Source organism: Ursus maritimus, unplaced genomic scaffold, assembly GCF_017311325.1.
Source record: "Ursus maritimus isolate PB19 unplaced genomic scaffold, ASM1731132v1 scaffold_14, whole genome shotgun sequence".
NCBI lineage: Eukaryota > Metazoa > Chordata > Mammalia > Carnivora > Ursidae > Ursus > Ursus maritimus.
This window is the reverse complement of record NW_024423786.1, coordinates 48,461,410-48,489,256: the sequence shown is the minus strand read 5'-3', so window position 1 is coordinate 48,489,256 and position 27,847 is coordinate 48,461,410. Positions and strand designations below refer to the sequence as shown.

Genomic DNA, 27,847 nt, shown 5'->3' with positions numbered 1-27,847 from the left:
ATCCCCCCCCCCACCATTTTCCATCCCAGTCAGGATCCTCCCACTTAGCTGGCAGTTCTCACACCGGAGAATCCCCTGGAGGGCTTGATACCACATAGATCCCTGGGCCTGCCCCGAGGGCATCTGCATTTCCAGCTGGTTCCCCTGTGCTGCTGGTCCTCTGGGCTGCCCCGCCCCCAGTCTCTGCCGGCTGCCCACTACCCCCATCCCTGCCTGCTCCTGGGATGGAGCCATCCTTGGGAGACTGAGGAGACAAACTTGGCGGGACGCTCAGATGGGAGTCCTCCTGATGGGGCACAAGCCCCCCCCTGAGCAATTGCTGTATTCCCAGAGCACAGGGGTGGGTCACCTGGTGATAATGAAGGAGCTGGGGCACCAGACTGGCTCAGTCAGTAGAGCATGTGACTCTTGATCTTGGGGTCATGAGTTTGAGCCCCACACTGGGTGTAGAGATTACTTTAAAAAAAAAAAAAAAAGGAAAGGAAAAGACTGAGGGGCTACCAGGTGGGACCCACCATGTATTCTTGGGAGTCATGCAAGGAGCATTCCCTGGTCCTGACTCTGCTGGGGGCTATGTCAGGGTGAGGGGCCACCCTCCTGACATAGACAAGACAGTCTGGGTCCTATCAGAGAAACAGTCATGTGTCACATGTGTCCCCTTTCTTGGAATGAGCCTAGAGTTCTGCTTATAACCTACTCTTACCCCTACCCCTTGATGGAACCATAGGCTGTCTTAGCCCAGCCTCCACTGTTCTGTGCAGCAGAGAGGACACCTTACACACACACACACACACACACACACACACACACACACACACTCTGGGGGAAGGAGAATGGTGGGCTCAGGGACCTTGATCTCTGTCATTGTCCTGTATGGCCCTGGCACCTTGGAGTCAGTATTCCCATGTTGCCCTCATCCTACTCACAGCAAGATGAAAACCCAGAAAGAAGAAACCCCACAGGCCTGGAGTTCTCCTGCCTTCTCCTTTGTCCCTGTTTTGAGCTGCTGTTCCTGCCCCTGGTCGCCCATCTTAACACAACCTCTCCTTCCGTGGGGGCCACAGTCACAGGCTGCCCCTCCTACTGGGTGCCCACACATCTGACAGGGATGGCCCCAGAATGTGCTGAGCAGGGTGCTGGTGGGACTGTAGCAGGGAGAGGCCACCAAAGGCCTCTGTGCTTGGGTGGGCTTGACAACATATTACGGGGGGCTTTCTTGCTGGCTGAGATGCTGAGATGCCCAGGCCAGGGGTCACGCTGGCTAGTGGGGCATCCTGTGGGTGCTCCCCACTTTCCCTGGTGCTCTTATTCTCTTGTGACTTTCTACTCTGTCCCCCACTCCCCCAAACCCCTCCTTCCCTTCTTCCTCTTGGCTGTGGCTCCCTGGCAAGGCTGGGGAGAAATAGACAAACTCTTCAAAAAAAAATTTTTTTAAGTTTCCCAAACTTTTCCAGATGCCAAGAAGAGGCCAGAGAAACCCTGCAACTGCGGGGCTGGGGGGGGGGCAGCATGTTCCAAGGCCTCCCCCAACCCTGCCCTGGGTAGAAAGGAGGGAAACTAGGGGAGTGGGGTGACTTTGGTGCCTCAGACAGTCCACCTGAAGGTCAGGGGGCTGCTTTGCCATCCCCAACAGCCCCCTATCCTCACTGAAAACCCCAGCCTGTGTGGGGAGGCAGAAGCAGAGGGTAATATCCCCAGGCTCCTAGGAAGTGCAGCGTCACATTGCAAAGGAAGTGACTTCTGGGGTTCAGAAGGGTTGAATTTGGGATAGAGCACCCGCCAAGCTGTGTGAGGTCAGGAGCTGAGAAGGTGGGTAACCTGGCCCCAAGGGCTCCCTGCCCTGTAGTCTGGGGCCTGATAGGGGAACCCACTACTGCTGGAGCCAGGGGTGGGGGGACAGACAGGAGGGGGTGGTGTGTGGGGACAGTGCAGACACCACTGTCCTCCCCCGGTTGCACCCATAAGGGGTGCTGCCCCCACCTCTGCCGTTCTGTCCATCCACTCCCTGGACACCTCCTAAAACAAAGGCCTCTTTGTGGTCCTGGCCCACTGGCCTGCTGCCAGCCACATTCTTTGCGTGTTTCCTGAGCACGGATCCCAGCTCAGTGGTCAGCTCCTCCCCCATTGGCCCAACTCCTCGGGGCTCAGAGCAGTCGCCTCTCTGCTGCCCTGCCCAGGGTCCTCCCACAGCTCCCATCCCTCCTGTCAGCAGATCTGGGCTGAGAAGGGAGACTCAGCCTCGGCCTGTGGAGCTACCAGAAGCAAGTAGAGATTCCGTCCATCCTGGCTCTGACTGATCCCAGTCAGTTCCACCAAGCCTTGATGTTCTCATCTGTGAACATGGGGAAAGTAACTACCTCGTGGGATTGTTGGGCAGATTAAATGTCTCCCAAACACCCAGCTCCTGCCTGCCACCCAGTGGTTGCACCAAGTAACCCGAGCTCCGCGCTTGGGCACTGCACCCTGGGGGGTGGGTGTTGGGGAGCTGGTGGGGACTTTGGTGGATGGCTAAGGAGCTCAGAGGGTCTCTAGAGCCTTGAGCAGGACATTTCCTATGTCCTGTGGGAGACCCAGAACCTAAGGCCTGCTCCTAGGGGAGTCCTTCCCCTGCTCCAGGACAGAGCTAGGTCCTTAGCAAGTAGCCCACCAATTCCAGGTGCGCTCCTGCTCTCTGTGCCCTCTGCCCCTCCTGGCACCCACCTCAATCTGGAATAGCACTGCAGTGCACTGTCTGGGTGAGAAAAGGGGCAGGGCAGGGGCTAGATCTCTGAGTAAGGGGACATGGGGAGGGTAAAGGCAGGGAGCCCAAAGGAGGGACCACTGGGGCTTTGAGGAGTAGAACACTTTGGAAAGTCGGCAGATACATCCCCTGTCACCTCCAGTCACCAGTTACTCACGGTCACACACGGTCCAAATGAAGTCCTAGATTGCTGCTCTGGGGTCCCCCCCTTGTTAAAAAAAAGTTCATAATTTGGAAAGAAAAGAAGCTTTTTACAAGCTGGCGGCTCTAGGGAACTTTCCGTCGGGTTCTTTCTGGCCTCGTGATGGGTGGGGCCCACTTTTCCCTTCCCCTCTCGTGCTCTCCTAATAATCCCCCTTCCCCAGCCCCACCAAACATACACACTCTTTAGGTGACCTACAGCCAGCTGTCACCCCAAGAAAGCTGAGGGAAAGCTGAGGACCTGTCTGTGCCCTCCTGAGCTCCAGCCAAGGCCCAGCACTACCTCCCCTGCCCGCAGAGGTCCCTGACACGGGCCTCGGGCCTCGAGTCCTCAGAGAGCAGCTCTTCCCAGAATCTGCCCCAGGACCCAGCCCCGCCTGCCCTCCCCCAGGGCTCGCCCCACTCTCCTGCTGAGTGAGGGTCCCCAGTCCTCCTGGAGTCCTGGGGCCCCTCTGGGGAGGAGGCGAGAGGTGCTGAGCTCACCGCCTCGGCATCTGCCCTCCCCCTCTCTGGTGCGAGGGCCGGCCGCACTCCCGCCAGCGCCTCGCTCCCTAATAGCTTTTTAAGTCCAACCACATGTGTCTGCGGAGCAAGGAGCCGCCCCTCGCAGGGCCTCGGCTCCCCTCCCTTGCCGGAGACCACCCTCCACTCGGAGCAGCCTCGGGGCTGGGGGAGGGGGTCTGCCTCCCGAGAGCCCATCTGCTCACTGCCGGCCCAGCTGAGCAAGAAGGGCCATGGAGACGGCTGAGTGCTCGGGTCTCTCTCGGGAGTGTTATGTGAGGAGACCAGCCCTGAGGCTCCACGGGGCTCAGGGTCCCCCAGCCTCCTTTCCCGGTTCTGGGGTCTGGTATCTTCTCTCCCCATGGCAGCAAGGAGGAGCCAACTGTCTGGGCTTGGGGGCCTGAAGTGGGCGGCTAGGAGGTGGGTGAGGAGCTCTGACCTCCTCTTAGGGCCTCCCCGGCCATGGCTTTGTGCCAGCACCTCTCTCCTGCACCCAGCCCCACTGTGGTGACCCCATGATCGCCCCTCTGACTTGTACACGTGTGGCTCCCTGTGCGTGTGAGTGGTCTGTGGGGAGGCCTGTGGGGTGCGGTTTCGCAGAAGGGGAGTGAGGGCTGAGAACCAACGGGCAGGCAGGCCTGGGGTCCTAATGAGAAAATTGCTTCCAGCCAGGGAGCCCTGCTCTGCGGCTGAAATTGCATCCAGCCCGAGCCAACTCTGCCGCCGCAGTCCCGCCCTTCGGAAGGAGGTGGGGGAGCAGCCCCGGGCAGGGGGAGGAGCGGGACTTGCACACGACTCAACCAGCCCCCCTCCCCAACACCTTGGAGAGAGTCTTCTGCCTCTTGGGGAGGAAGGGACTCCAGTGAGCTCCAGGGCCAGGCTTGGCTCAGGACCCTACTGCTTGAGCCTTGGGAGGCAGAGGTGGGAGAGGGGACTGAGAGATTCTCCTCTCCCTTCTGCTCAGTTCCACCGAGTTTGTGTAGCCCCCACTGCCTGCGGAGGTTCTCAGAGAGGTGGACCCATTTACAGGCTTACTGAGGAAGGGTGTGAGGAGCGCTTTGTTTCCCCAGAGGTCCTGTGTGCAAGTTTGTCCACCTGGAGTAGTTTGAAATTCAGCCTCTCCTAAAGACTTACGGTCCGGCCCCTCTTGCCGGCTCCTCCACTCAGGGGAGCCCAGTGCCTGCACCCCAGGCTAGGGGACCCAGTCGGTGAAAGGCCAGCTTAGCTTGCTTGCTTCTGTTACTCACTCTGGCCTTTCAGGAGAACCCCCTACAGAAATAGCAGAAACCAAGGCCACGAAGCCAGCCCTGCTTCTGAGGAAAGCTGGTACCTACCATTCATTTGCCAGTTGGCTCAGGGAGCTCCAGCCCCACGGATTGACCAGCCTCGGGCGTGCCCTTGCCCTGCCCCAGTGAACCAGAAGGTCCACCTTCTGGTTACCTGTGGGAAAGACCCATCCCACTCCTGGGAAAATACTTTCCTCACCTGGGGCTCTGGTCTCTGCTGCCGCTTTGCCTATAGACTCTGGATCACCTGTTTCCTAGATTTCTGACCTGGTGGTTAGGGAGGTGGGTTGTGGGGGAGGGAGGGGGCAGAGAGAGAATGGGCCACATTGAAGTGCTTAGCTGCCCTTGCCACCTGAGGTGAACCTGATCATAGGATTGCTCCCCAGAGAGGTGACTGGTCACCCTGGCCCTTCCTGCCCCCCCCCAACCCCCTGGGTGGGGCCTCACCCGCCACTGGCAAGTTGTAAAGACTGTGCAGAGCAGGGAGTGAGCAGGAGTGCTTGGAGGGAGGGAAGAAGGCAGGAGGAAGGAAACAACCCCATTGTCATCCCCCAAATTACTGGCTGGGATGGCAGGGGAGGAGGCGGAAAGCCGACATTGTTTACTTAATTAAAAGTAAACAACAATTTGCTGCTGCCAGCCTCCCATTAGCTGTGTGCCGAGCCCTACGAGCCCTACGAGCTGGGGACTCGGCTTTCGCTCCCGCCAAGCCTGGCTCCTTTCACCACACCCCCAGCCTGGGCTCCCCCAGGGCCCTGCGCCCTTCCGTGGTTCTGCCTTTCTTAGGCTGAGCAGAGGAAGCAAGCTAAAACCAGTAGTGTCTCAGCATCCTCTGGGGTGGGATAAGAGTGTCAAGAAACTGTCATTTGGCAGGTCACCGTGGGGTGAGAGACCCCTGCGTGTGTCCACTGTTAGGCCTGGCTGTGGTCCAGCAGGGCGGTGCAGGGGGTACCGCCTAGTCAGGTTAGCTAGATATCTGGCTCATTGGGGGAGGTGGTCTCCCTCCTTCCCTCTGCACCTGAGTCCCCAGTCTATACTACCTGGAGGCCTGGGCCTCTCTGCCCCACCTCCCCCTTTTTTCCTTTTCCCTTTTAGCAGCTTATAAACGTCCTTCTCCCATCTTTTTGGCTCTGCTCCCAGAAGGGGGCTGTTCAAGGCTCCAGGAGGGCTTAGGGAGAGAGGCAAGCACCCTGAGCCTGTGGGGAGAAGGGCTGCTGGAACTGAGTCCCCTCACCCCTGGCAGAACAGCTACAGGTGACCCCAGGAACAGGGGAGCGGAGTTGGTCTGGGTTAGGCCTGACCTAGGGCTCAGCTAGGGTAGGATGGTGAGAGGGTTGTACATTGATTTCTGCTGGCCTCCAGGGACTGAGCAGGGTACCTTGCCAGGGGTCTGGCCCCAGGCAAGTCCCCACCTCTCCTGTGGGCTCTACCCCCCAGCGATGTAGAGCTCAGGCTGCAGGTCTGGCCCAGGGCATGACTTTGGGTCATGACTTTAACCGTGACCGCTTTCCCTTCCCCTAGTGGAGGTGAGGGCTAAATCATTTCCCAGCACCATGCTGCTGATAAAACCGTTGCTGAGCCAGAGTCAGGCTCCTCTGGCCAGATGCGTAAGGTGGGAAGATTATCTCAGAAAAAAAGAGCCAAAGCTGAGACACTTGGGAAGCCAAGCTACTGGGATTTAAGCCCAAAGGGGAAGAGGTGAGGCAAGGCACCGGTAGTATCTTGTGCCCCAGAGTGGTGGGTCCCACTAGGCTGATTCTTCCCCCCAGGGGACATTTGGCAATGGCAGAGACATTTTTAGTTCTCACAACTGAGGGGGCGTGATGCTACTGGCATCTAGTGGGTGGAGGCCAGAGATGCTCGAATCCTGCAGTGCACAGGACGGCCCCACCACGAGAATGGTCCCTGGGGTAGGGATTGAGAACCCTGGTCTGAAGTTCAGCCCTCCAAGAAGATTTAGACACATACCCACTCTCTCTAGGAGCGATCCTGCCCCACCTCTATCCTCCCCCAGCATTTGCATGCTTTCATCTTCCTCTTCCCCCATCAGGATTCACACATCCACATGCGTGCACACATGCTCACAGCTCCCGGGATTCACACACAACAGGGTTTTCACATGCACTCACACACACAGAAAAATCTGGGAAGTCTGTCCGCGCTTAATTGAATTAAAGGACTGGGGTTTGGCAGGACATTGTGTATCTGAGCTGCAGCGTCTTGCAGCCTTTTCAGCCCCGGACAGGAGGGCTGAGGCTCCCTGCGATTCCAGCTGCCGCTGCTCCTCTCCCCTCTCTGCTTCCCCCACTTTCCAAGCCAGAGGCCTGGGAGGGGCCAGGTCAGCGACACGCTGCTCCTCCTCCCTTCTCTCACCGCTCAGCTTTGTGGTACTGCTGGTAGGAGGCCGGGGCCTCCTGAAAAACAGGTATCCCCCACGCATAAGGCCAGGGGACTGTCTGGAGCAGACCGGTCCAGACCAGTCCCTCATTCCGGGTTTTCTGCTGCCCATGCATGGGTTGGGAGGTGAGGTGCTGCTGGTTGGAAAAGGGATGCCCTTCTTGGCCGAGTATAAAGCCATCCAGCTCTGCCTGAGAGGCCTGAAGGCTCTGGGGACCCTGCACCCCTGCCCTAAAGGGCAGAGCACACACACTGCTTGGGGGGACTTCCATCCCTCAGGTCCTTTCCCTAACCTGAGCCCTGTAGAGTGGGACAGGGGATGGGGTGTGCTCTAGGGCAAAGGGGATGCTTTTCAGTGTCTCTTCCCTCCCACTGCTTCCAGGCTCCCTCTGCAGCCTCTGCTTTGGCAGGCTGCTCTCAGTCCCCCTTTAAGACCCCATTCTAGCCCCTCCTTGGGGAACAGAAGGAGGGAGCTCAGACCTGACCTCTCATCTGAGGATGACCCCAGAGCCAGAGCCTAGCCCTCACTTTGAGGAAGCTCTGCACGACCCACCTCTAGCCCAGAGCCCGGGGCTATTGGAAAGGTCCTGTGTCTAGAATGGGTACAGGAGATGCCCTGGGCCTCCCTGTGGGCGGGAGGGGCGTGGTCAGGCAGCCTGTGCCTCCCGGGGCGCCATCTTCTAGCATGTGCCATCCTCCCTGGCCATCCATGCCGAATCTGGCTGTGGAGAATCTGCCCCCAAAACCCCACAGCTTAAGAGCAGCCTGGGCAAATCGCTAATGGCCGATAGTGCCAGAAGGCCCATTGGAGGGCCCAGCCCAGCCCCACCCCACATGTGTGACCCCTGGTGTTTGGATAAGGGCTGGGGTAGGGAGCAGTGCTTTCCCCCCCTACAACCCCCCCCCCCCGGGGGGGGGCTACTCCATTGGCAGGCAGGAGGAGTGGGAGAAGGATTGGGGGACCGGAGAAGCCGCCAGACCCAGTCAGGAGCCCTGAGAAGCGATCTGCACGGCCCAGGGTCAGGGGGGTGGGGGGGAGCGGGCCTCACCTCGGCTAACCTCCCTGATGAACAAAGGGGCCTTTCTCCACACCCGCCTGGGAGGGTGTGCCTGCCCGACGGCTGCCGCCACTGCAGAGAGCGCTGTTGTTTTCTTCTTCTTCTTCTTGACTTTTCTCCATTTCTCTGCCTCTCCTTTGGTTCCTGATCTCTGACTTTTAGTCTCCATTTTTAACTTTTTGAGAGGGGCGGGGGGAAAAGGAAATCTTCCTCTTAAAGCGTTTATCAAGTGCAGGGGCAGGTCTGTGCTGCCAAAAGGTGGGGGCGTCGTGGGAGTGTTGGGAACAGTCCTGGGGTCACGCGGCCGCAGACTCGCCCACACCCAGAGCAGCCCCTCTCTGGCGGAGGCAGGTAGGGACCGAGAGCCGCGGTGGCGCCGCGCAGGGTGGGCCCGGGCTCACTGGTTTATCCCCACAGCCATGCACCTGGCATCTCCCCCGCCCCCCGCCGCTCCTCCTCGCTCGCCCATTCCCCGGCCCCCTTCCATCCGGCCCCCGCACCGCAAGCTGTTCCTAATCAATGAGAACGGGAAGCTCGGCCCTCACATCACATCACGGGATGTGCTTGGCAGCGGCAGCAACGAGAGTCGCCGCCTCGGGCAGCACAGCCCGGGGTTCGAGTGGCCTGGGTCTGGCCGGGGTCTCCGCCTTCCAGCTCAGTCCTCGTTGGCGTGCAGAGGGAACCATGGCCCCTGGAGCCCCCGGAGGGCTGCGCGCAGGTCCGCCGCCCCCGCTCCGGTCCCCGCCGGTGCCGGCGGAGGGCAGCTAGTGTTAACTAGCTGCGCCACCTAGCTACGGCGTCCGGGAATGCAGCGCGCCGGTCCGTCCGGGGGGTGCGGGCCCCGAGCCCTGCTGCCCCACAGCTCTGGATAGCCCCTTTTGGTCCTGCAGGGCATTGTCACTGGGGGATTTGGCACCTGCCAACCTGGAGGGTCAATATCGTTTGGTCTCTACAGCAGCTTAGACTGTCCCAGCCTTGAGTCTGGGTAGCTGCCTCCTACCAGGTGGCCCGCCACATTACTGTGTGCCGGTCCGAGCTTCTGGAAGATGCCCCTCAGCTGCTATTCAGGGTCACAGCAAAGCTGAAATATAGGGTCCTGGAAAACGACCTCCTTGCCCCATCTATGCCTTCCTTATGTATGCTTGAAGCTTTAGAACATATAAAACTATCCTGTCCTCTTCTCTGTAAAAATTCCTGCTCACGGCTCACTGTGCTGTCTGAGGCAAGCCCGGCATGTGTTGCACAGGGAGGGAGAGGAGGCCTGGGAGACACATTGGGTGCCTGATAACAGCAGGTCTAGGATTTGGATCCCAGGCCCAGGGCTCCTTCTGACACCCAGAGCCATCTCATTCCCTCAGGAGGCCACCAGCCCACACAGTTATTCAACCCATCCTGGTCTTTCAGTGCTGTATGTTGGAGGTTTGGAGTCAAAGGCCCAAATTCTTCGTTTTGTCTGGGTAGCTCTGGACAGTGGCTGCTGTAAGGTCTTTGCAGCAAGCTTGCAAGAGTGCTCCCCTGCCCTGCCCTCCACAGGGAGACTCTGCATCCTTTCTCTGGTCATTCGAGCCCTCAGGCATGGGGGTCCATGTGACCAGTCCTGCATTCTGGGCCCAGCTGGGCTTTGCAGAATTAGTGGTACTGGGGTTTCCACATCAATTCCTTGGGCATTGAGTGTCGAGGACGGACCTGCAGGAAAAATGTTCTCTTCTTTAGAAGGGGAAGGTGCCAGCCACCTGGTGCTTCTGTCCCCTGGGTGGTCAGTGTAGCCACAGTTGGAAGAAGGATCTAGAAGGATCTATTTAGAGTCTCGTTAACTTCTCCAACTGCACTTCCAAGTGTGGTGGATACAGTAGTGAACAAAACACTGACAGGCCTTGACTCCAGGGGACTGATGCTCTGGTGGGGTGCTCCCAGCTGGGAACCCCTGGTCTGGGAGGCCTGGTGGCCAAGTCCTTGGGGCTCTTGAGCCCTCCAGAGCCAGAGTCTCCCAGTCCCCCAGCCCTGGCCCAGCCAAAGGCTCCCAGTATGGATGGGATTTGAAGGAAGGGCTACTTGGCTTCCAGCCTTCAGGCAGAAGTTCTCCACTTAGACATTTGATTATGATATGTGTTTGTGTTCGTTGCTCTTCCGTGAGCCCAAGTATGTCTCTCCCCAGAAGGCCTCCCTGGTAGAGGAGGCCCCTTTAGAGTCACCAGCTTGGGTGTCAGGTGCTGCCCCTTAGGGGCTGAGGAAGTTAGAGCCCCTGAGGATGGGAGGCAGGTGGCCTCAGCCTGCTCTTGCTTAGGTGGGTTCTCCTTCCCCAGCCCCCCTGGATTCTCCTGAGGAAAGGGGTCAGCGGGAGGCAGGGGGGGGGGTAGGACTCTGCTCATGGCCAGAAAGAGAGAGGTAACCTGGAATGCAAGGAGGCCAGAGAGCTCTGATGTTGCCCCATCCCCACCATCTTTTGGCCAGCCTGACCTTCTTCCTATAAGCAAGGAGGCTGCACGTGTGGAAGCCTTCCCCTGCCCAGGGCTGAGAGTGACTTTCCTCTCTGTGGGGACTCACTTCTCTCACCTTCTTTTCCTGGTCAGTTGTTCCTTTTCTTTCTCTCTTTCTCTCTTTCTCTCTTTCTTTCTTTCAAGATTTTATTTATTTATTTGACAGAGATAGAGACAGCCAGCGAGAAGGGAACACAAGCAGGGGGAGTGGGAGAGGAAGAAGCAGGCTCATAGCGGAGGACCCTGATGTGGGGCTCGATCCCATAACGCCAGGATCACGCCCTGAGCTGAAGGCAGCCGCTTAATGACTGCGCCACCCAGGCGCCCCCCCCCCCCTTTTTTTCAGTTGTTCCTTTTCTGCCTCCTCTTCTCATCCTTTGCCCCTGCCTCCCTTCCCGAGAACATGGCAAAGGTGTATGGGTAGAGGCTCCTTAGCTTGGGGCCTCTCCAGTCCCTCACCCTAAGGCACGTCCCCCCGCAGGTGCTGGCAGCTGGATGCAGCCCAGCTGTGCTTATGAAACCACTCCTGAGGATTTTTAGGAAAGTTTTCTCCCCTTCTGTTTCTTTGTTTGTTTGTTAAGCAGTCACTTCCTCCTTTGTTTTCCCTTTCTCTCTCCACTGTTCCCTTTTCCTCCCTCTTGGAAACTTACACTCTCCTGATTCTTTCTGTTGCAGCCCTCTTGCTTTGAACCACTTTGCTTTGGTTCTGATTTTCTATCTTGGCCTCTCTCTCTTAGTTTTAATTTTGTCTTTTTGTCATTCTCTTGCTCTGGGGTTCACTGATTCCTTCCCTCCTTTTCCCAAACTCCCACTTGTTTCAGGCATGTCCCTCAGGTGGTCTCCAGAACTTCTGCACCCCCCTTTTCATCCCTGGTTGGCGTTAGTGCCTGGAGGACTCTGTACCTTTCACAAATAATTAGACCAAGGGCAAGTGTATTTGGGGGATGGGGGGAGGGTGAAGCCTGACCCTGGGAGGTGGGGACACTATTAATAGTCCTAAGAGCAGCTGGAGGTGGGGGCAGTTGTCTGGCCAGGCCTGGCCTGGACATGGCTCGAAGGGTCAGAAAGGGCAGTGCTGGAAACAGAAAGCGGGTGGGGGTTGGGAAACAGCTCTGCATGCCCCTAGCCGGGATGGGGGCACCCCCTCCGCAGGGCCCATCTTTTCTTGGTCTGCTGGGTATGGAGGGCATTCTCCACTCTCAGTTTCTTTTTTTTTTTTTTTAAAGATTTTATTTATTTATTCGACAGAGAGACAGCCAGCGAGAGAGGGAACACAGCAGGGGGAGTGGGAGAGGAAGAAGCAGGCTCATAGCGGAGGAGCCTGATGTGGGACTCGATCCCGGAACGCCGGGATCACGCCCTGAGCCGAAGGCAGACGCTTTAACGACTGCGCTACCCAGGCGCCCTCCACTCTCAGTTTCTATCAGGTTCAGGAGGGGACAGAAGCTTTAAGGGTGAGGGCCACTTTTATGGACCCAACTATTACATGACTCCTTGGCCCCAGGCCCTCCTGGAAATGTTGGCTCCAGCTGCTGGCTGAGTTGTGGCCCCAGCTGGCACTCCTGGAAGAGGTGGCTGGCCACCCGTGGAACAGCACCTATGTTTCTGGGGTCCTCAGTTTTCTGTATCCTTAGCTCTGGGCTAGGACAGGCAGGGCCCAGTGCCCTCAGAATTCAGGGGCAAAAGCATTTTGTCCCCCTTCCCTGTTGGCCTTACCCATCCCCTGGCCTTCCCTTTCATTGCCTCTCCCCCACCATTTCCAATGTGGTGACCATCCAGAGGCCATTTACTGTGACCATTGACTGTGGAGAGGGGCACACCTGTAGAAGGCATCCTGCTTTTTTATTTCCAGAGAAACTTCTCCGCCCCTCTTAGCAGATGGTAATGGGCCAGGCCCTAAGGGAGCCCCTCATCTTCCTGGCTGTGTTCTGTGAGTTGAAACACCAAAAAATAGTAATCTAGGGCATACTTAATGTGTCATAATGAGTACGCACCCCTGTGTGTGGAGGGGAGCTGAGGGTTAGCCACACTTCCCTCACTGAGGCAGACTTTGAGCAGAGCGGGAAAAGGAGGAGTATAGTTTCAACTAATGGAGGTGAGGGGAAATGGTGGTCCAGGTGGGAGGACAGGCGACATTTATGAGTTGAGCCCTGGGCTAAGCACCTTATACGTGTTTTCTCATGTATTCCTCACCCAAGAGCCCTAGGTGGCAGGTGGCATCTGCATTTTACAGAGGAGGAAACAGCTCAGGACTTGACCAAGGTCACTGGGCTGGTAGGTTCTGGAGCCTGGACATGAACCAAGGGAAGACTCTTTCCGCCACTGCTGGCTGTCCACCTCCCTCCTCCACTGCCCTTGGTGTGCCCCCTTCACCCTCTCTGTGCTGGGGTGAGGCCTCAGAGTGGATATGGGGTCTAGACCAAGGACATCTCCCTGGGTAGGCCAAGGGCAGGCTCCAGGCAGAGCTGGGCTGGGACCTGGGGTGGGGCGCTCCTGCCTCCCTCCATCTCCCCAAAGGTCCCTCCCTTTGCCTCCTTCAGGAGCAGCCGCTTCACCTCCAATTCCTGTCTGATGGGAATTCTGCTCTGGTGGGATCTCCTGTCCCCCTGGGCACTTCTGGAACATCCCAGATGGTGTTACTGCAAGGCCCTGGGGTCTGCTTGTTCACAGAGAGCCATGGATCACTGATGTCTGAGGTGCTGGGGGTCAGTGCTGGGTCCCCTGCAAAGGGCAGACCCAGGAAGAGCCTGTGTGTCCATCCGCATCTCCCAGGGCTGCTGGGCTTAACTGCTGGGAGTTAACTGCTCAGCTGCTGGGCCGGGCTTGGAGAGGCCCTAACAGGCTGACTGGGCTTTTGCCCCCCAGCCACCGGCTGGGTGTTGTGCTGTACTCCAGGGTGCAGCCCTCCTCTCCCCCTTTTTGGCCACTGTCCGTCATCTCATTGGGATGAACAGCTGGGCAACCCAGTTCCCCTGGGCTTTGGTGACCAGGCCCCATCTGTCGTTCTTCCTGGGCTGGAGGCAGTGCTAAGGAAGGTTCTCCCATCAGGTGCAGGGCAGAGAATGCTGAGCAGCTCACACCAGGAGAGCACCCTAGAGGCATCAGGGCTGTTTGCCTGCATCTGGCCTTTGGAGCCCATTCTGCTGGTCTCCTGGGCACCCGATGAGCCCACTGACTTGCCTTCTCCCTTCTTGCAGTCACACTGGTGGGCAGCGAGCCCTGCGGCAGCCAGATCTGGCCCTCGCTCCTGGAGGACCACAGACGGTGCTGGGGGAGGCCTTGTGGGTTGAGGTGGGAAAGGTAGAGCCGCCAGGGACTAAGAGTGGAGGTTCAATCCACATGTTCCCTGCGGCCTGAGCTGTTGTCCCTGCCCCACCCTCCCTTCATGGCCTTGAGCTCAGGCCTCCAGGGCAGCCAGAGCAGGTCTGGACTATGCAGGTGTGACTGAGCCTCTTCCCCAGCACTCAACCTTCCACCCCTGCACAGGCGACTCAAGGCACAGGCTCAAAGCCCCTTCAGATCCATGAATGGAGGGGGCATGAGGAAAGGAGAGATGAAGGTAATGGGGGGGTGACATGTGTGCCTTTCGTGCTCCCGGCCGCACCCTGCCCATATCTTCAGGGCTGTGCTTCCTGGTCATGCTCCTTTCTCCCACCATGTGGTGTTCTAGGGACAACAGAAGACGGGTAAACCTCAGGATGCCTCCAGGGCCTGTGTGCACACACTAGCTGGCTGGCTCATGGGGCGGACTGCGGGCCTGGGGGCCTGGCCATGAGCCCCTCCCCTCTTTGCCCTCTGGCTGCCCTGCACTCTCAAGGACTTCCTCAGTCCCCTAGTCGCCTGTTTGCAGAGATGGGGAGAACCCCTCTGTGACCCGTCTCCCTAGCCCCCCATCCATCTACCGCTCCCCTCCTCAGGGTGTCTCAAATTCTCAGACTTAGGTTTCAAGAGGTACAATAGTTACATTCTCCAGCTCTGATTGCTGCAGGCCAGGCCTCTGGCTCCCCTTGAGATTGGGTTTCCAGTGCCCTGGATGCTCCGGAATCACAGAAGAGGGGGGAGACAGGTAGGGGGAGGGGAATGCCACCCTGGGGAGGATCAGCTCCTGAGTTGCATCAACCCTTCAGAGGATAGCACCCCCAGAACAGAGCACACTCCTGCCCTGCTTCTCGAACCTCAGACCTGGAGAGAGCCTGGGGAAGGGCAAGCAAACCGAGAACTCTGGGGGCTGTCCTCTCCAGCCCCAGAGGTCAGTGGTCTGGCAAATCTAGAGGCGGGTTCCTCTCTGGCCCAGTGCTAAGCACTGAGCGTGCTGTGCACAGTGGGACCACAGTTCTGAACGCATCATCTCATTCTGCCCCTATGGGACGGCAGGAAATTGCTTGTGGTACGTCCAAGTGCGTGCACGTTTGACTGTGCTTGCCCGGGTGTATGCACTTGTGGGTGTGGTTGAGCTGGGTCTTTCCGCTCCTCTTGGCCACCTAAGAACTCACTCTGTCAGTGATGCGCGTGGAGGCAGCCGGCCAGCAAGTTACATGTGGCCCCTTTCACAGAGAGAGTTTGTTTCTGGTGGGAGCCGAGGCAGAGTGTTCCCTGCAGCAAGCAGGAATTCCTCCTTTACCTAGCGGGAGCCATAAATATCTGCCCGTCTGTGACTGGAAATACACATACATATCTATAACATGCTGTCAGTGGGGGTTCGTGTGCAACACTGGGCTCTTCCTGGCTGCTGGAGCTTCCCCTCCAGAGCTCCAGTGAAGACGCAGAGCCCTTCTGGACACACACACACACACACACACACAGAAATAGGCAAGGTCGGGAGAGGAAAGAAAGCTGGAGAAAGGGAAAGTGAAGGAGAAGGAAGGACAGAGAGAGGAGTGTGGAGCCAAGAGAGAAAAATGAGACCAGAGATGGGATTCCAAAGGGAAAGGTAAAGAGCTCAATGAAGCCAGTAGGGGGGCTTTCAAGGGCTGAGAAGGAGAAGCTGGTGCAGGGTTGAGAAAGGCAGTACTGGGGAGGGCGGGGGAGCTTTGTGGCTGTTCCAGGGGATATGGAGGGACCTAAGGAAGCGGGGCCTACACTGCCAAATATTGGCTGAGCTTGGCCCGGATCTGGGTACTGCAGAAGGCCACAGGCCATCGATGCAGGGGGGTGACTGATGACATGTGTGCAGATGAATAGGGAGTAGCCCCAAACCCAGGAGCCGTGTTGAGGCAGAGTCCAGATCCGTCACCTGTCCCTGCATAGTCCTCCCTTCTGGAAGCCTCCGTAGTGGCAAGGGCCCTCAGGCACTACGAGCAGGTGGCGTCTGCCTTTGAGGTGTGGGTCACATGAGTAGCCCAGGTCCCACACAGAGGGCAGTCAGGAGAGCATATCCTGCGGGTGACATGAGCCGGCCGAACCACCAGCAGCATGGAGAATAAGCTGTGGGCTCTGAAATTCTCTCTATCCCCAAACCTGGCCCGGGCTCAGGGACCTTGATGCCTGTCTACCCAGGCCATCAAGCCCAGGCATCGGACACAGCGGCTGGACTGTTTTTAGGAGGCTATATTCAATGAGCCTCATGCAAGGAAGCTTAAAACCAGGGAAGATGCTCTCTGGTCGTCAGGGCCAGGAGAAAGGGAAAGGCTGAGTTGTATCAGGGCCAAAGTGAGATAGTGGTGCCCCTGGCCGCTCTTTGCCATCCCCAGTCTCTAGGGTGGGAAGGCAGCAGTAGTCTCTGGAGAAGGGTGCAGGCAGGGGGGTTAGTTGCTTTGCTGAACTTAGGATGGCCCTGAACTGGGGGTGTGCAGTTAGGGTCCCCACCGCTCTGGCAACCAGGCTGAAGAAAGCTGAGGCCGGAAAGGCTTCTAGGGGATGTGGCCCTGGAAGGCTGGGGAATCAGAGTGACAGCCTCAGGGGCCTGGGCTGGGGGAGGGTGTGGGAGGAAGATAAAAGATGGAGCTGGGCACCTGTCTGCCTTGTGCTAGCCAACACTGTCCCTGCCCCTCCACTGGCCCACAGGCCACCAGCTGGCCCATTATCCCTGGCGAGAAAGCAGACACTGGAGGGGGTCTCCCATGTGGCAGCAACTCACTCATGCAAACCCGCCCGGCAGGGACTGCCAGGGGAGAGCCACCCTGTTCTGGGTCGGAGGCGAGGGGAGAAGGGGGGCAGCAGAGAGAGGAGCCCCCGCTGCGCAGCACTCAGGTCTCCTCCTGTGCTGTTGGCAGGGGGCAGCGCGTGGGGCCTGTGAACAGGAGATAAAGAGTTCAGGCAGAGGGTTTTTTCTCACTAACCGTGGATTTGTATGTTTGTTCAGCTGGTGGTTCTGATAAGCCCCATTCTGCCAGATAAAAGCTGAGCAGCCATGAGGCGGGGCGTGGGGAGGGGTGTCATAAAGGGACCTTCCTCCTGTCTGTCCTGAGGCCTGGGGTTATCCCCTCCCCCGGGGAGCCCAGCAGGGAAAGGAGTCAAGATGCTGGGGTGTCATGCTCCCTAGTGTGCTAGGCTGTGGGGCAGCCTCTGATCCCAGAGGGCTGTCTAGAGTAGGCCCGGACTTCAGGGCACGGCTCCCCAAAAAGCCCAAAAAAGCTGGCCGGCTGGCTCCCACCTCCCGGAGAGGGGGGGGAGGGAGGGGGCAGGTGGTCTCCTCAACCTCCCCAGAAGCCTGTCCACCAGGGCTCGGTGGCCGTTTGGCCCTGCAGCTGCTGTATGGGCTCCTGCCAGCCCCCTGCCCCCTGCCTGTCCACTGGGTGGACAAGGGCCTGCCCCCATCATGTCCCTTACTGTCCTGTCAGGGCAGGGGCCCTAGTTGAGCCCCTGGGCCTGGGACTGGCCTGTGGGAGCTTCAGCAGCCTTTGAGCAGACCATGGTCCCCCAGGACCCCCACCTTAACCCTCCCTTCCCCTTTTGCTGGGTCCCCGCAGCGCGGGTGAAGGGGGTACGGCTAGAGCAGGACGGTGGGGCCCTGGCTGGAGCTGCCCCTGCGGCAGGGCTGGCTCCTGAGCCTCCGAGCCTGGGTCCAGATTTCCAGCGTTTCTGCCTTTTGTCCTGGAGCTGAGCTGAGCTTGCCGGGGGCCGGCGGGGGTGGCATTGTGGGGACGCTGGCTGGGCCGCCAGCCGTAAGATGGCTGCCAAGGGCTAAAATGGCTGCCAGCAGCGCCTGGAGGCGCGTGGCAGCGGGCCTCGCCCGCGCTGGATCCTCGCTCCTGCTTGCTCCTTTACATCAAGCTAATAGTAATAACAGCAATAACGTTTCAGGACACTGTCCTGGTTTAGAAGGATTTCCTGTCTATCGCGCTCTCCTGGAGCCCCATTTGTCTCTGCCGTAGTCGCTGGCCCACCTCCATCTCTTTGTCGGGTTCTCCCTCGCCTGTCTTCGGGCTGGATGTGCGCATGCGCGCGGTTTTCTGTCTCCACCTGGCCCCGTTCGGGGGGCCTGAGACCACACCCCTGGGTGGACTCCTGTGGTTCCCCCAACTCCACGGACCCAGACCTGGAAGGCTGGTGGGGACTGAGTTGGTCCCAGGATGGGTGGGGTTAGTCGCAGGGGCCCTTGGGCAGCAGAGCCTGGAGCATGTGCCCCTCAATGGGCTCCACACGCTGGGGTTGTGGCTCTGCCCTTCCCAAGTTTTGAATGGAGGAGAGGGCAGCCCTGACAGACAAAGCAGAATCGGGGCACCCCCGGTGTCCTAGAGTGGACCGCCCACTACCTCAGCCCCTCATCTGCTCCTTCCTGAACCGGAAGGAGGTTTGAATCAGACCTAGATAGCCAGGAATAGGCCAGGGCGAGAGAATGACAAAATTCATACCCACAAGACACTGTGGCACAGAGCGGGTGCCCTCCTGGGAGCATGGGAGGAAGTCCTGTAGATTGTCTCCAGAGCAGAGAGTGCCATTAGCAAAGAGGTGGCCTGGGGCAGGTTTCATCATCCCTAAACACACCGCAGGGGTGAGCACAAAGGGTGGTGTGGCAGGCTGCACCAAGCCAAGCCAGAGGGGGTGAGGGGCCATCATTAGCACTTTCCTTAGAAACTTCTATTTTCTTGATTTGTGACAGGATTTTTTTTTTTAACTTAAAAAAAACTGAACAAGGTAAAGAATGGGGGAAGTGGGGACTGGAACTGCCCTGTAGGCAGCCTGTCCTTTCCCACTGGTCACATTGAAGCAGGTGGCCAAGAACTTGGCTTGACCCAAGCCTGGGCCTTCACTCTCAGAGGGATGCTGTTCTTCTTACCAGCCCCCCTCATCCATCACTCTTCCATCCCTCCTGAGTGGCTGAGGGGCAGCAGGGCACCTTGCTGCAATGTCTTGGGCCCACGTCTCGTTGTTCTTTAGGAACTTCCTTGCTGGTCACTCCCCAATGTGAGCAGCGTGGCTGCGAGGCCAGTGAGGGGTGGACTCTCTGGCCAGTAGGCTGACCTTGGGGTGGTGGGTGAGACCCAGGAGGCAGGGTCAAAGAGTTGGGCAGAGCCTTGGCCAATACCAGGGTGCAGTTTTCCGGTGCCACCCCCATGTTGTCCCCTTGTGAGCAGCCGACTCTTTACCAAATGCCTGGCCTTGCTCCTGCCCCACAACCTGCCCTGGCCCCCCCTACCATCCTCTCGCCAGCTGTCGTGCCTGGGCAGGCATTCTGGAGGTCCCCATTGTGCCCCTGGCACACAAAGCTTTGAGGACCTGGGGGGCGGGGGCGGGGGGGCTTTCCCAAGCTCCGCAAAATATTCACACACACACTCCACCCTGCCCCAGCCCTCTGCGAGCTCCCACCGCACAATGGGCCCTTGTCTCGGGGCTCCCTCTGAGCAGCTGTGGCACTGGGGCATGAGACAGCCCAGACAGGCTGGCACAGAGTGGGCGACAGCGTCAGGGCAAACCTCCCCCCTCTGTGTTGCCAGGCACTGCCTGTAAGTATAAAGGTGAGGTGGGGGTGGTTCAGGCTGACAGGAATGGCTGTAATTAATGAAGTGAGAGAAGGAAGGGGCTGCTCTGTTGGGAGCTTGAGCCGAGTGGAGGATTGGGTTCATCCCAGCTGTGCAAAGAGATGGCCACTGGCTTCTCTCGTGGGCACCATCCTCGCCCTGATTCTCAGCCATTGCTACTCAGCCGTGGGTGAGCACATTGGGCAGCTTCTGCAGACAGTGTTGGTTGTCACACTGTAGTGCTACTGGAATCTAGTGTGTGGAGGCCAAGGCTGCCGCCAACCACCCTGCAGTACCCAGGATACCCCACCACGGAGAAGGATCTGGCTCCAATGTCCATAGGACTTCCTTCCTCCTCTCTTCTCATCTCCCTAGGCTGCTCCCCTCCGAGGAGAGGGTGCTGTGAAGGTGTTTACAGGCTGGAGGGGCAGCTGCTTGGCTAGTGTGGAGGGGGCACTTTGATCTTGACCCATTCTCCCCTTTGTGTCTCCTGCAGAATCCGGACAATCAGATAGTTCAAACCAGCAAGGAGATGCGGACATCAAACCACTGCCCAACGGTCAGTTCCCCCCAATTCCCGCTGGCCCATGTCTAGACTCTATGGCCTGCCCTGCCCCTATAGCTCTCCTCTGCCCTCCCAACCCTTGGCCAACCTGGCCTCCCGTCTCCCTCCATTTCTTCCCCTTTACTCAGCCGATCCTCACCTGAACTTCAGCTGACATCCCAAGGGGTGGGGCTCACCTGAAGCATACTCACTCTTCTGTGTACACATGAGGGCCCCTGAGGGCCAGCCTGTGTCTGGAACATGAGGATTGGGAGGAAGGAAGTCAAAGCAAGAGTGGGGAGAGCTTTGGAGAAACAGGCAGGCAGCCCCTCTTAGCCTTGCCTAACTCACTCACTTGTCCTTTCCCCTCTTCAGGGCACTTAAGTTTCCAGGACTGTTTTGTGACTTCCGGGGTCTGGAATGTGACGGAGCTGGTGAGAGTATCACAGAGTAAGTGAGTTCTTTCTTCCAGCCAGGGCTGAGCTCAGCAGATTGGGGTGTAAGGAGGTGGGACTCAGACCCCATGTGGCCCCCTGCTGGTGGGGTCTTGGCTGAGGGGCAGACGGGGTTTCCTGGGATAGTCTGCCTAACTGGTACTGGGCTAGGTGGAGCAGAGGTGCCCAGAGAGCCCAATCTCTAATTTCCACTGCTTTGGAGGAAAAAAATCACAACAAAGGGCTTTTCCCCAAAGACCCCCAGCCAAGAGGTGGCTTCTGGGGATTGCTCATGACAATAAAACAAGGCCCCATTAAACCTCCCACACCTCAAACCTTATCTATCACCTTCTCGCCCTTTCCCAGCTCCTGTTGCGACAGCATCAGGGCCCAACTTCTCACTGGCAGACCTGGAGAGTCCCAGCTACTACAACATAAACCAGGTGACCCTGGGGCGGCGGTCCATCACTTCCCCTCCTTCCACCAGGTGAGCCCAGCACCCCGGCCCTCCCCTTCCTCCATCCCCAGGCCATCTCAGGTGCCGCAGGCAGCTGTACCTCCAACGCCTGGGTGCCTTAGAAGGCCACCCCTTGTTGAGGGCGTGGGCTCCAGAGCAGCCTGCGCCCACCATGCTACCAACCCCCTGAGCCTCCTGCTTCATGCTGTCGCTGGGCATTTGGTACTGGGGACATAAACCCGAACAAGGCACAGCTCTGCCTGGAAGGCATTCCCAGTGAGGATCCGAGAAAGCCTCTCTCTTGCAGAAGTGACATTTGAACCCAGACAGGCATGGGGTGGATGCTCCAAGTAGAGCAGCCCTCATCCCAGCCAAGGATGGACATCCTGGTGGGACCCCCAAAGAGGGCTCTGGAGGCCAGCGGAAGGTGTTTAGACTTAAAATCCACTGGAGGTTTCGAAGCAAGAGATGCTGGGGATTTGTGTTCCAGAAAGTGCCCCTTGCAGCAGCATGTGTGGGCAGGACTGTATAGGCTGGATTAGAGGAGGGCCTCAGCTGGGTAGGGGAGTGGCGTGAGAGTGGGGGATGAAGTTGGGAGGTGTTTGGGAGGTGGGCACATTCAGCCCTTGTCAGGGCCAATTGTTCAGGGCAGGGAGGGATCCCGTGCTTTTTTAAAAAAACTTGAACGTTTGTTTCATTGTGAGGTTTTGGGCATTCATTTTGATTTGTTAGAATATTATAATACTGTAATAGCTTCATTAGTAGCTTTTAATATAAAATAACATAGTATCTTGATGTCTGAGTTTTGTAGCACCCCTTAGGATTTTTGTCCCTGGCAAGTGCCTCTCGACTTGCCCTGGCCCTAGGGGCTGATGGGAAATAGAAGGTGAGGCCAGGAAAGCAGTGGAGGAGGCTTTTGCCCCCTCTTTGACCTGGGCAGCTCAGTGGATGAGGGTATCATGGCCTGAGAAGGGGCTCAAGGAGGAGGACCAGGTGGGGTGGGCCCCAAGGGACTCCGGGGCCAGTCTAATCTCAGGGGTGGGCACGCAGAGTGTGCCTGGGAGTGCTCCCCACATGACAGGTCATCGGTGCAGGCTCCCTCAGTTTGAGTAGCTGTGCCTCAGTCTTCCCTTGGCCGACCTGACCCCTCTCCTCTTCCCCAGCACCACCAAGCGCCCCAAGTCCATCGATGACAGTGAGATGGAGAGCCCTGTCGATGATGTCTTCTATCCTGGTACAGGCCGCTCCCCGGCAGCTGGCAGCAGCCAGTCCAGTGGGTGGCCCAACGATGTGGATGCAGGTATGGGCGCTGCAGGGCCAACCCAGAGCAGGTCGGCCAGAGCCTCTTCTTCCCTCTCAGTTTATCTGGCAAGCCTCCCTCTGGTTCCCCTGCTGTGGGTGGCACTGCCTGTCTTCTTGCCTACTGATCTTCCAGAGCAGGGCAGACCAGGCCGAAGGAGGGAATGGAGGCAAGGAGCTGGGCTGTCCCTACATGGGCAGCGGAGCCCATGAGTGTGGTGGAACGAAAGCAGAGGCCCCAGGCTCCGAACTCTTGTGGTCTCCTTCTCTTGCTGTTTCTCTGGAGAGGTTGCCCCAGCTCTGTGGTCCTCATGGTTTAAAGCAGTTTCTCAGTCTGGGCACCATGGACATTTGGGGCCACGTCGTTCTCTGAGGTGGGGCCATCCTATGCACTGTGGGGCATGGAGCAGCAGCCCTGGCTTCCACCCAGTAGCCAGTAGCAAGGCCCCACTCCTCCCCAAAGTATAATGACCAAAAACGTCCCTGGACATTGCTGAATATCCCCCCACATGGGGGGAGCAGAATGGAATCATCTTGAGTTGAGAACCACTGGTCTGAAGGGCCCAGCATCACAGAGAGGAGGGGAGCCTAATAAAGAATGACCAGAATCATTTTCCAATTAAGCAGGAAAGCTAGGGTGGGGCGAAGGTCTTAAGGAAGCCTGGTCAGTCCTCCCAATACCCTCTAATCACCCCTTTCTTGGTGAACCCACCACTTCGAGTCTTGACTGGAGGCGTGAGCAGACCCAGAGAACCCAGATGGAAAGGAGGGAGAGTACACATGTGTGCACTCGCTTGTGTGTGTGTGCATGCACAATATGTGTATGAGGAGGCTGGCTGCGGCATACAGCCTCTATGTGTCCTTGAGGTCTGAGTCTCTTGGAGCCAGGGAGTGCAGACCCGTGTGGGGGGGCCATATACGGGGCACGTCTGCTCTGGTTGGGCCTGGGAACGGGAGCTTCGCCCTTGAAGCAGGAAGAGGAAGGCCTGACCCGATGTCGCTTTGCCTGGTGTTTTCCAGATGCGCCTCTACAGAGATGGGCCAAGTGAATGGGCTGGGGCAGGGGCTGGGGGAAAAGCAAGGCAGAAGGGTAGGGAGGTCCTCCTGCTTTCCTGCAGCCCAGAGGCAGTCTGCGCAGGCTCCCCACTCTCAGCTCCCTGGGAGGAGGGGAGGAAGGCTCATCCCCAGACCTTGGGCCCCGGGGAGTAGGCTGCAGACCCAGAGCAAAGCTCACCTCTGTGGGACAGCTCTCCGGCGAGTCTTTGGGTGCCCCTCCCGGGTTTCATGTGGCAAACAGGGACCTGGGTAGATACAGCCCAGATACTTCCCTGCGAGAGAGAGAAGGGGTTGGAAAGTCACTGAAGGACTCTGCAGCCGGGGCCTCAGTTAAGTGACTGCCCCTTAAGGACTCAAGTGCCTTGAGAGCCACATCCATAGCGGTCTCCTGGGGCTCAGCCCCCAGGTCCCTCTGCCCTGACCTGGTGCCCAAGGAGCTGTCCCCTCTCTGGCCTCCAGTCTTTTTTTCTCAGCTATCTGCTCTGATGCCTGCCATTTCTGCTCCTTCCAGCTGTCCTGCCACGCACAGCCCCCAACATTCTCCTGCAGCACCCCCAGCTCCCTTGCTTTCCTCTCTTTTCCTCCGTACCCACCCCCCCTTCCTGTGGTGTTGTTTCCCTCTGCTGCGACAAATCGCCAATTAAGCAGCCCAGCTGCAGGACAGGGAACAGCTGGGGAGGCGCTGTGCGGCCACGGGGACAGCTGTGCACAGCTGGTGGGGGTGCTCCCCACCCCCTCACCGTGCCAGCTATCAGGTGGCACACAGCTGCCGCCAGATAACACCTCTGCTGGCGGCTGGGAGTTCGCCCTTCCCCCACCTCTTCCCTCTGCGGTTAAGACTGCAGCCCCCCCCACCCCACTCAGACTGATTCTATGCCTGAAAGATGGCAGCTCTGCAGCTCTGCTCCATTCCATCTTAGCCCTCCCAGCCCGGGCACAGCCTCCAGGCTCAGCCCAGGATAGGAGACAAGCTCCCCTGGAAGACCTGGTGCAGGGGCCCTGCTGTGTCAGAGCATCACTTGGACATCGTGCCCGCTGGGCACAGAGATGACCTTGGTTGGCAGCGTCAGGATCCTTCAGGCAGAGCTGCAACGGGGTGTACTGTGTACCCTGTCTCCCACTGAGTGCAACCCTGTCTCTGGCACCAGGAGCAGAGCAAAGCCCCAAAATGACCCATCCTACAGCTGCCCCCCCTCTGGATTTCCTGGCAGGGGAGTCCTTTCCTGTCCTGCTCTGCCCCCAGTGCCCACCCAGGTCCTCCAGCCTCTTCCCTACTCTCTCATCGGGTGTTATATCACCCCTGCGGTCCCTCCCGAGGACTTGTGGCTTCTTCCTACCAGAGCCTCCCCTGTCCAGGGCCCCACAGACCAGACTCAACCCAGCCCTCTTTCGGGTCCCCCCTCACTCTGAAGCTGACTCCCCGGGGCTCCTCCTGCATACCTTCTCTGCCCCCTGCCCCTGCATCCCACCTTTTCATCCTGTGCCCTATGAGATCCTTATCTGCTCATCAGGTAGCAAGATGGGCCCCCTTGCTCATCTCCTACCCAACATACCCAAGGGTCTCGTTTTCCTCTCTGGTCAGAGCACCTGTAGCGGCCTGTCCGCACACCAGGCCTGAGAACCTGAGTCGGAATGGGCCAAAGGAGGCAGGAAGAGGGTGTGGTGGGGAAGGGAAGCCGGGAGGGAGCCGAGGAGAGAAGGAGCTAGTTGCTGGCTTCCCACCTTCCCTTGCTCTCGCCCTGGCCCAGCTAAACCTGCCCTGTGTTGCTGATTCCTCCCCCCAGGCCCGGCTTCTCTAAAGAAGTCAGGAAAGCTGGACTTCTGCAGTGCCCTCTCCTCTCAGGGCAGCTCCCCGCGCATGGCTTTCACTCACCACCCGCTGCCTGTGCTTGCTGGAGTCAGACCAGGTGAGAAATGGGGGGCCTGGAGGGGGGCAGTGTGGGAGGCGGTGGAGCACTTAGGGGCAGCTGGCCAGGTGAAGGAGCTAGTGCGACAGCCCCTGAGTGACAGTCCCGAGCTCTCTGAGTAGGCCTCAGTCTGGCAGAGGGTGGACACGGGAATGGGCCCTCCCTCTGCAGCAGCCCCTCCTCACCCTGTTCCCAAGCACCCTCTCACTTGCTTCTACTCCCCATGTGCACGTCTGCGCACGTGTGCGTGCGTGTGTGCTTGTGCGTGTGCGCTTGTGCGTGTGCGCATGCGTGTGCTGTGCAACACGGGCCTGTCCCGAGGCCCTCTGCCACCTGCCTTTGACAATGGACGCCTCAGACCCACTCCTGCCCGCTCTCCTTTTCTCCTGCCAGTTGTGGGCGGGAAAGCCCAGGCTTTTCCCTCTGTCCTCCTCTCACCTCTTCTCTCCTAGCTCCCGGCTGAGCCCAGGCTCTGGTTTCCCAGCATCCACCCGGGTCGGTGTGGGGCCCAGACGGACAAGAGCACTCAGGGGAGCCCAGGCTCCCTTCTCAGGCCCTCCCTGCCCTTTTCCAAAAGTGAAGAGCTAGGCCCAGGGGCTGGTAGCACCTGGGTTGTTCTCCAGGGAAAGGAGTAAACCCACTGCCTTGGGGGGCTCTCTTGTTTTGGTCTCAGGAGAGGGTGCTTGGTTCGGGGCGGTGGTAGGGAGACATCTCAGCGTTCCTGAGGGGATTCCTGAGGGAATCAGGCAGGAAGGTGTGGGAGCTGAGTCCTCACCCTCCCCGCTCTCTCATTTGCTTTTTCCCTCCCTGGGTACCCTTCTGGGAGAAAGAGGTCTGGACTTTTTTCTGGACACTGCCCTGTGTCCACCCCACGTGCCGTCTTGCGGGCCTTCTGTAGGACATGGAGAAGAGTGAGGTTTACCCTCCCGGCTTCCTCCTCGGGGCCTCCTGGCTGAGAGCCCAGAGGCAGCCTGCACTGGGGCAGGGTGTGGTGGCCACAAGGTGGGGGCGGGGACCCCAGGCCCTCTGTGTAGGCAGCGGGAGGGCGGCAGGCCCAGCTCGGCTCAGCTTTTATGAACTCCAGAGAGAAGCCAAGTTTCCTCAGCCCCCTAATGAAACTGAGAGCAAGAGAGAGCTGATTGGAAACAGACCAGAGGGGGAGGACTCGGCTCAGGGAAGAGCTGGGGCCTGCGCCGGGGTGGGAGCTGTGTGTGGGGAGGATGCGTGTGCAAGGACCGGGGGGTTGAGCACGCAGGAACACGGCCTGGGCAGCAGTGGCCAGAGGCACAGCCGTGCGCATGCAGGAGCCGCTGTATGCATTTCAAGGGCTCGTCCTGCACAGGCGAGGGGCCCTGTCTCTAGCCAGAGCCTGGGAACCGTTGGCCTCCTCCGTCCCTCCCCCAGACTTGCACCTAGGCCCTGGACCAGGGTGAAGCCAGTGAGGCACTCACCACCATGTAGGGTGTCAGGAGGCACCAAAACCCTAGTCATCAAGATAAATAATATTTAATGTAATATTTTAAAAGATGGAAAAGATTGCAAAAAACGTATGACAAACAGCTATCAATGTTTTAAGCGAAAGAGGGGACTGGCCTTGCATTTGCACGATCTTGCCTTGTTCATGTTATCCTAGCTCCAGCCCCGGTTCTAGTCGGACTTTATTACAAAGACAAGCAGCTGGCTGACCAGCCCTAGTTTGCCGATTTGACTTTTTATTAAAAAAAAAAAAAAAAAAGATTTACTAATTTATTTTGGCGGGAAGAGGCCAAGGGAGAGGAGGGAGAGAGAGAATCTCTAGCAGACTCCCTGCTGAGCACAGAGCTGGGCATGGGTTCGATGTCACAACCCTGAGACCACGACCCTGAGATCATGACCTGAGCTGAAATCAAGAGCCCGATGCTTCACCGACTGAGCCACCCAGGCCCTCCGCCAATCCGGCTTTTTAAAAACACTGCATTAAGATGTTACTTACCTCAGTTGCCGAATTATCTGGCACCGCCTGAACTTTCTCACCAGAGACCAGTGCCTCACTCCCCTCACCCTGGTCCGGCCTTGATCTTACCCCATTCTCCCTTGTCCTCTGGCTCCTCAGCGCTCTGACCAGCAATCCCTCCCACCCCATCTTCCATCGCGCCCCCCTCTACCTCCTGAGCCCTGATCCCCTCTTCTTCTTGCCCACATGCATGCAGGGAGCCCCCGGGCCACAGCATCAGCGCTGCACTTCCCCTCCACATCCATCATCCAGCAGTCGAGCCCGTACTTCACGCACCCGACCATCCGCTACCACCACCACCACGGGCAGGACTCGCTGAAGGAGTTTGTGCAGTTCGTGTGCTCGGACGGCTCGGGCCAGGCCACGGGACAGGTGAGTCCAGAGGCCCCAGGAGCCCTGCCACAGCTCATCTCCGCATCTGTCCGTCTGTCTCGGGGCTCACAGAGAGAGGGTCCAAAAGCCGGGAGCCCTCCTGGGGCTGGAGCAGCAGAGAGCCGCTAGTGCCAAACACCTCCATCTTCTGGACCTGGGGGTAGGGGTCTGTGTGTAATGCCAGGGCCTGTCTGTCACAGTCCAGAGTTGGGGGCAGGGGCAGTG

The 27,847-nt window shown here is 58.5% G+C and overlaps 1 protein-coding gene across 4 annotated transcripts in view; it reads left to right on the top strand.

The window, feature by feature from the left end:
- The window catches only part of NFIX (nuclear factor I X), a 93,445-nt gene that overhangs the window by 53,349 nt on the left and 12,249 nt on the right, over positions 1-27,847 (top strand). For 3 of the 4 annotated variants that reach the window (XM_040629232.1, XM_040629231.1, XM_040629233.1), the window contains 6 exons: positions 20,057-20,119; positions 20,480-20,554; positions 20,905-21,025; positions 22,159-22,295; positions 25,135-25,257; positions 27,447-27,622. In XM_040629232.1, coding sequence (XP_040485166.1) covers positions 20,057-20,119; positions 20,480-20,554; positions 20,905-21,025; positions 22,159-22,295; positions 25,135-25,257; positions 27,447-27,622 — 695 coding nt within the window. The remainder of the gene's footprint in view (positions 1-20,056; positions 20,120-20,479; positions 20,555-20,904; positions 21,026-22,158; positions 22,296-25,134; positions 25,258-27,446; positions 27,623-27,847) is intronic. The other variant, XM_040629234.1, reaches the window with a different exon arrangement.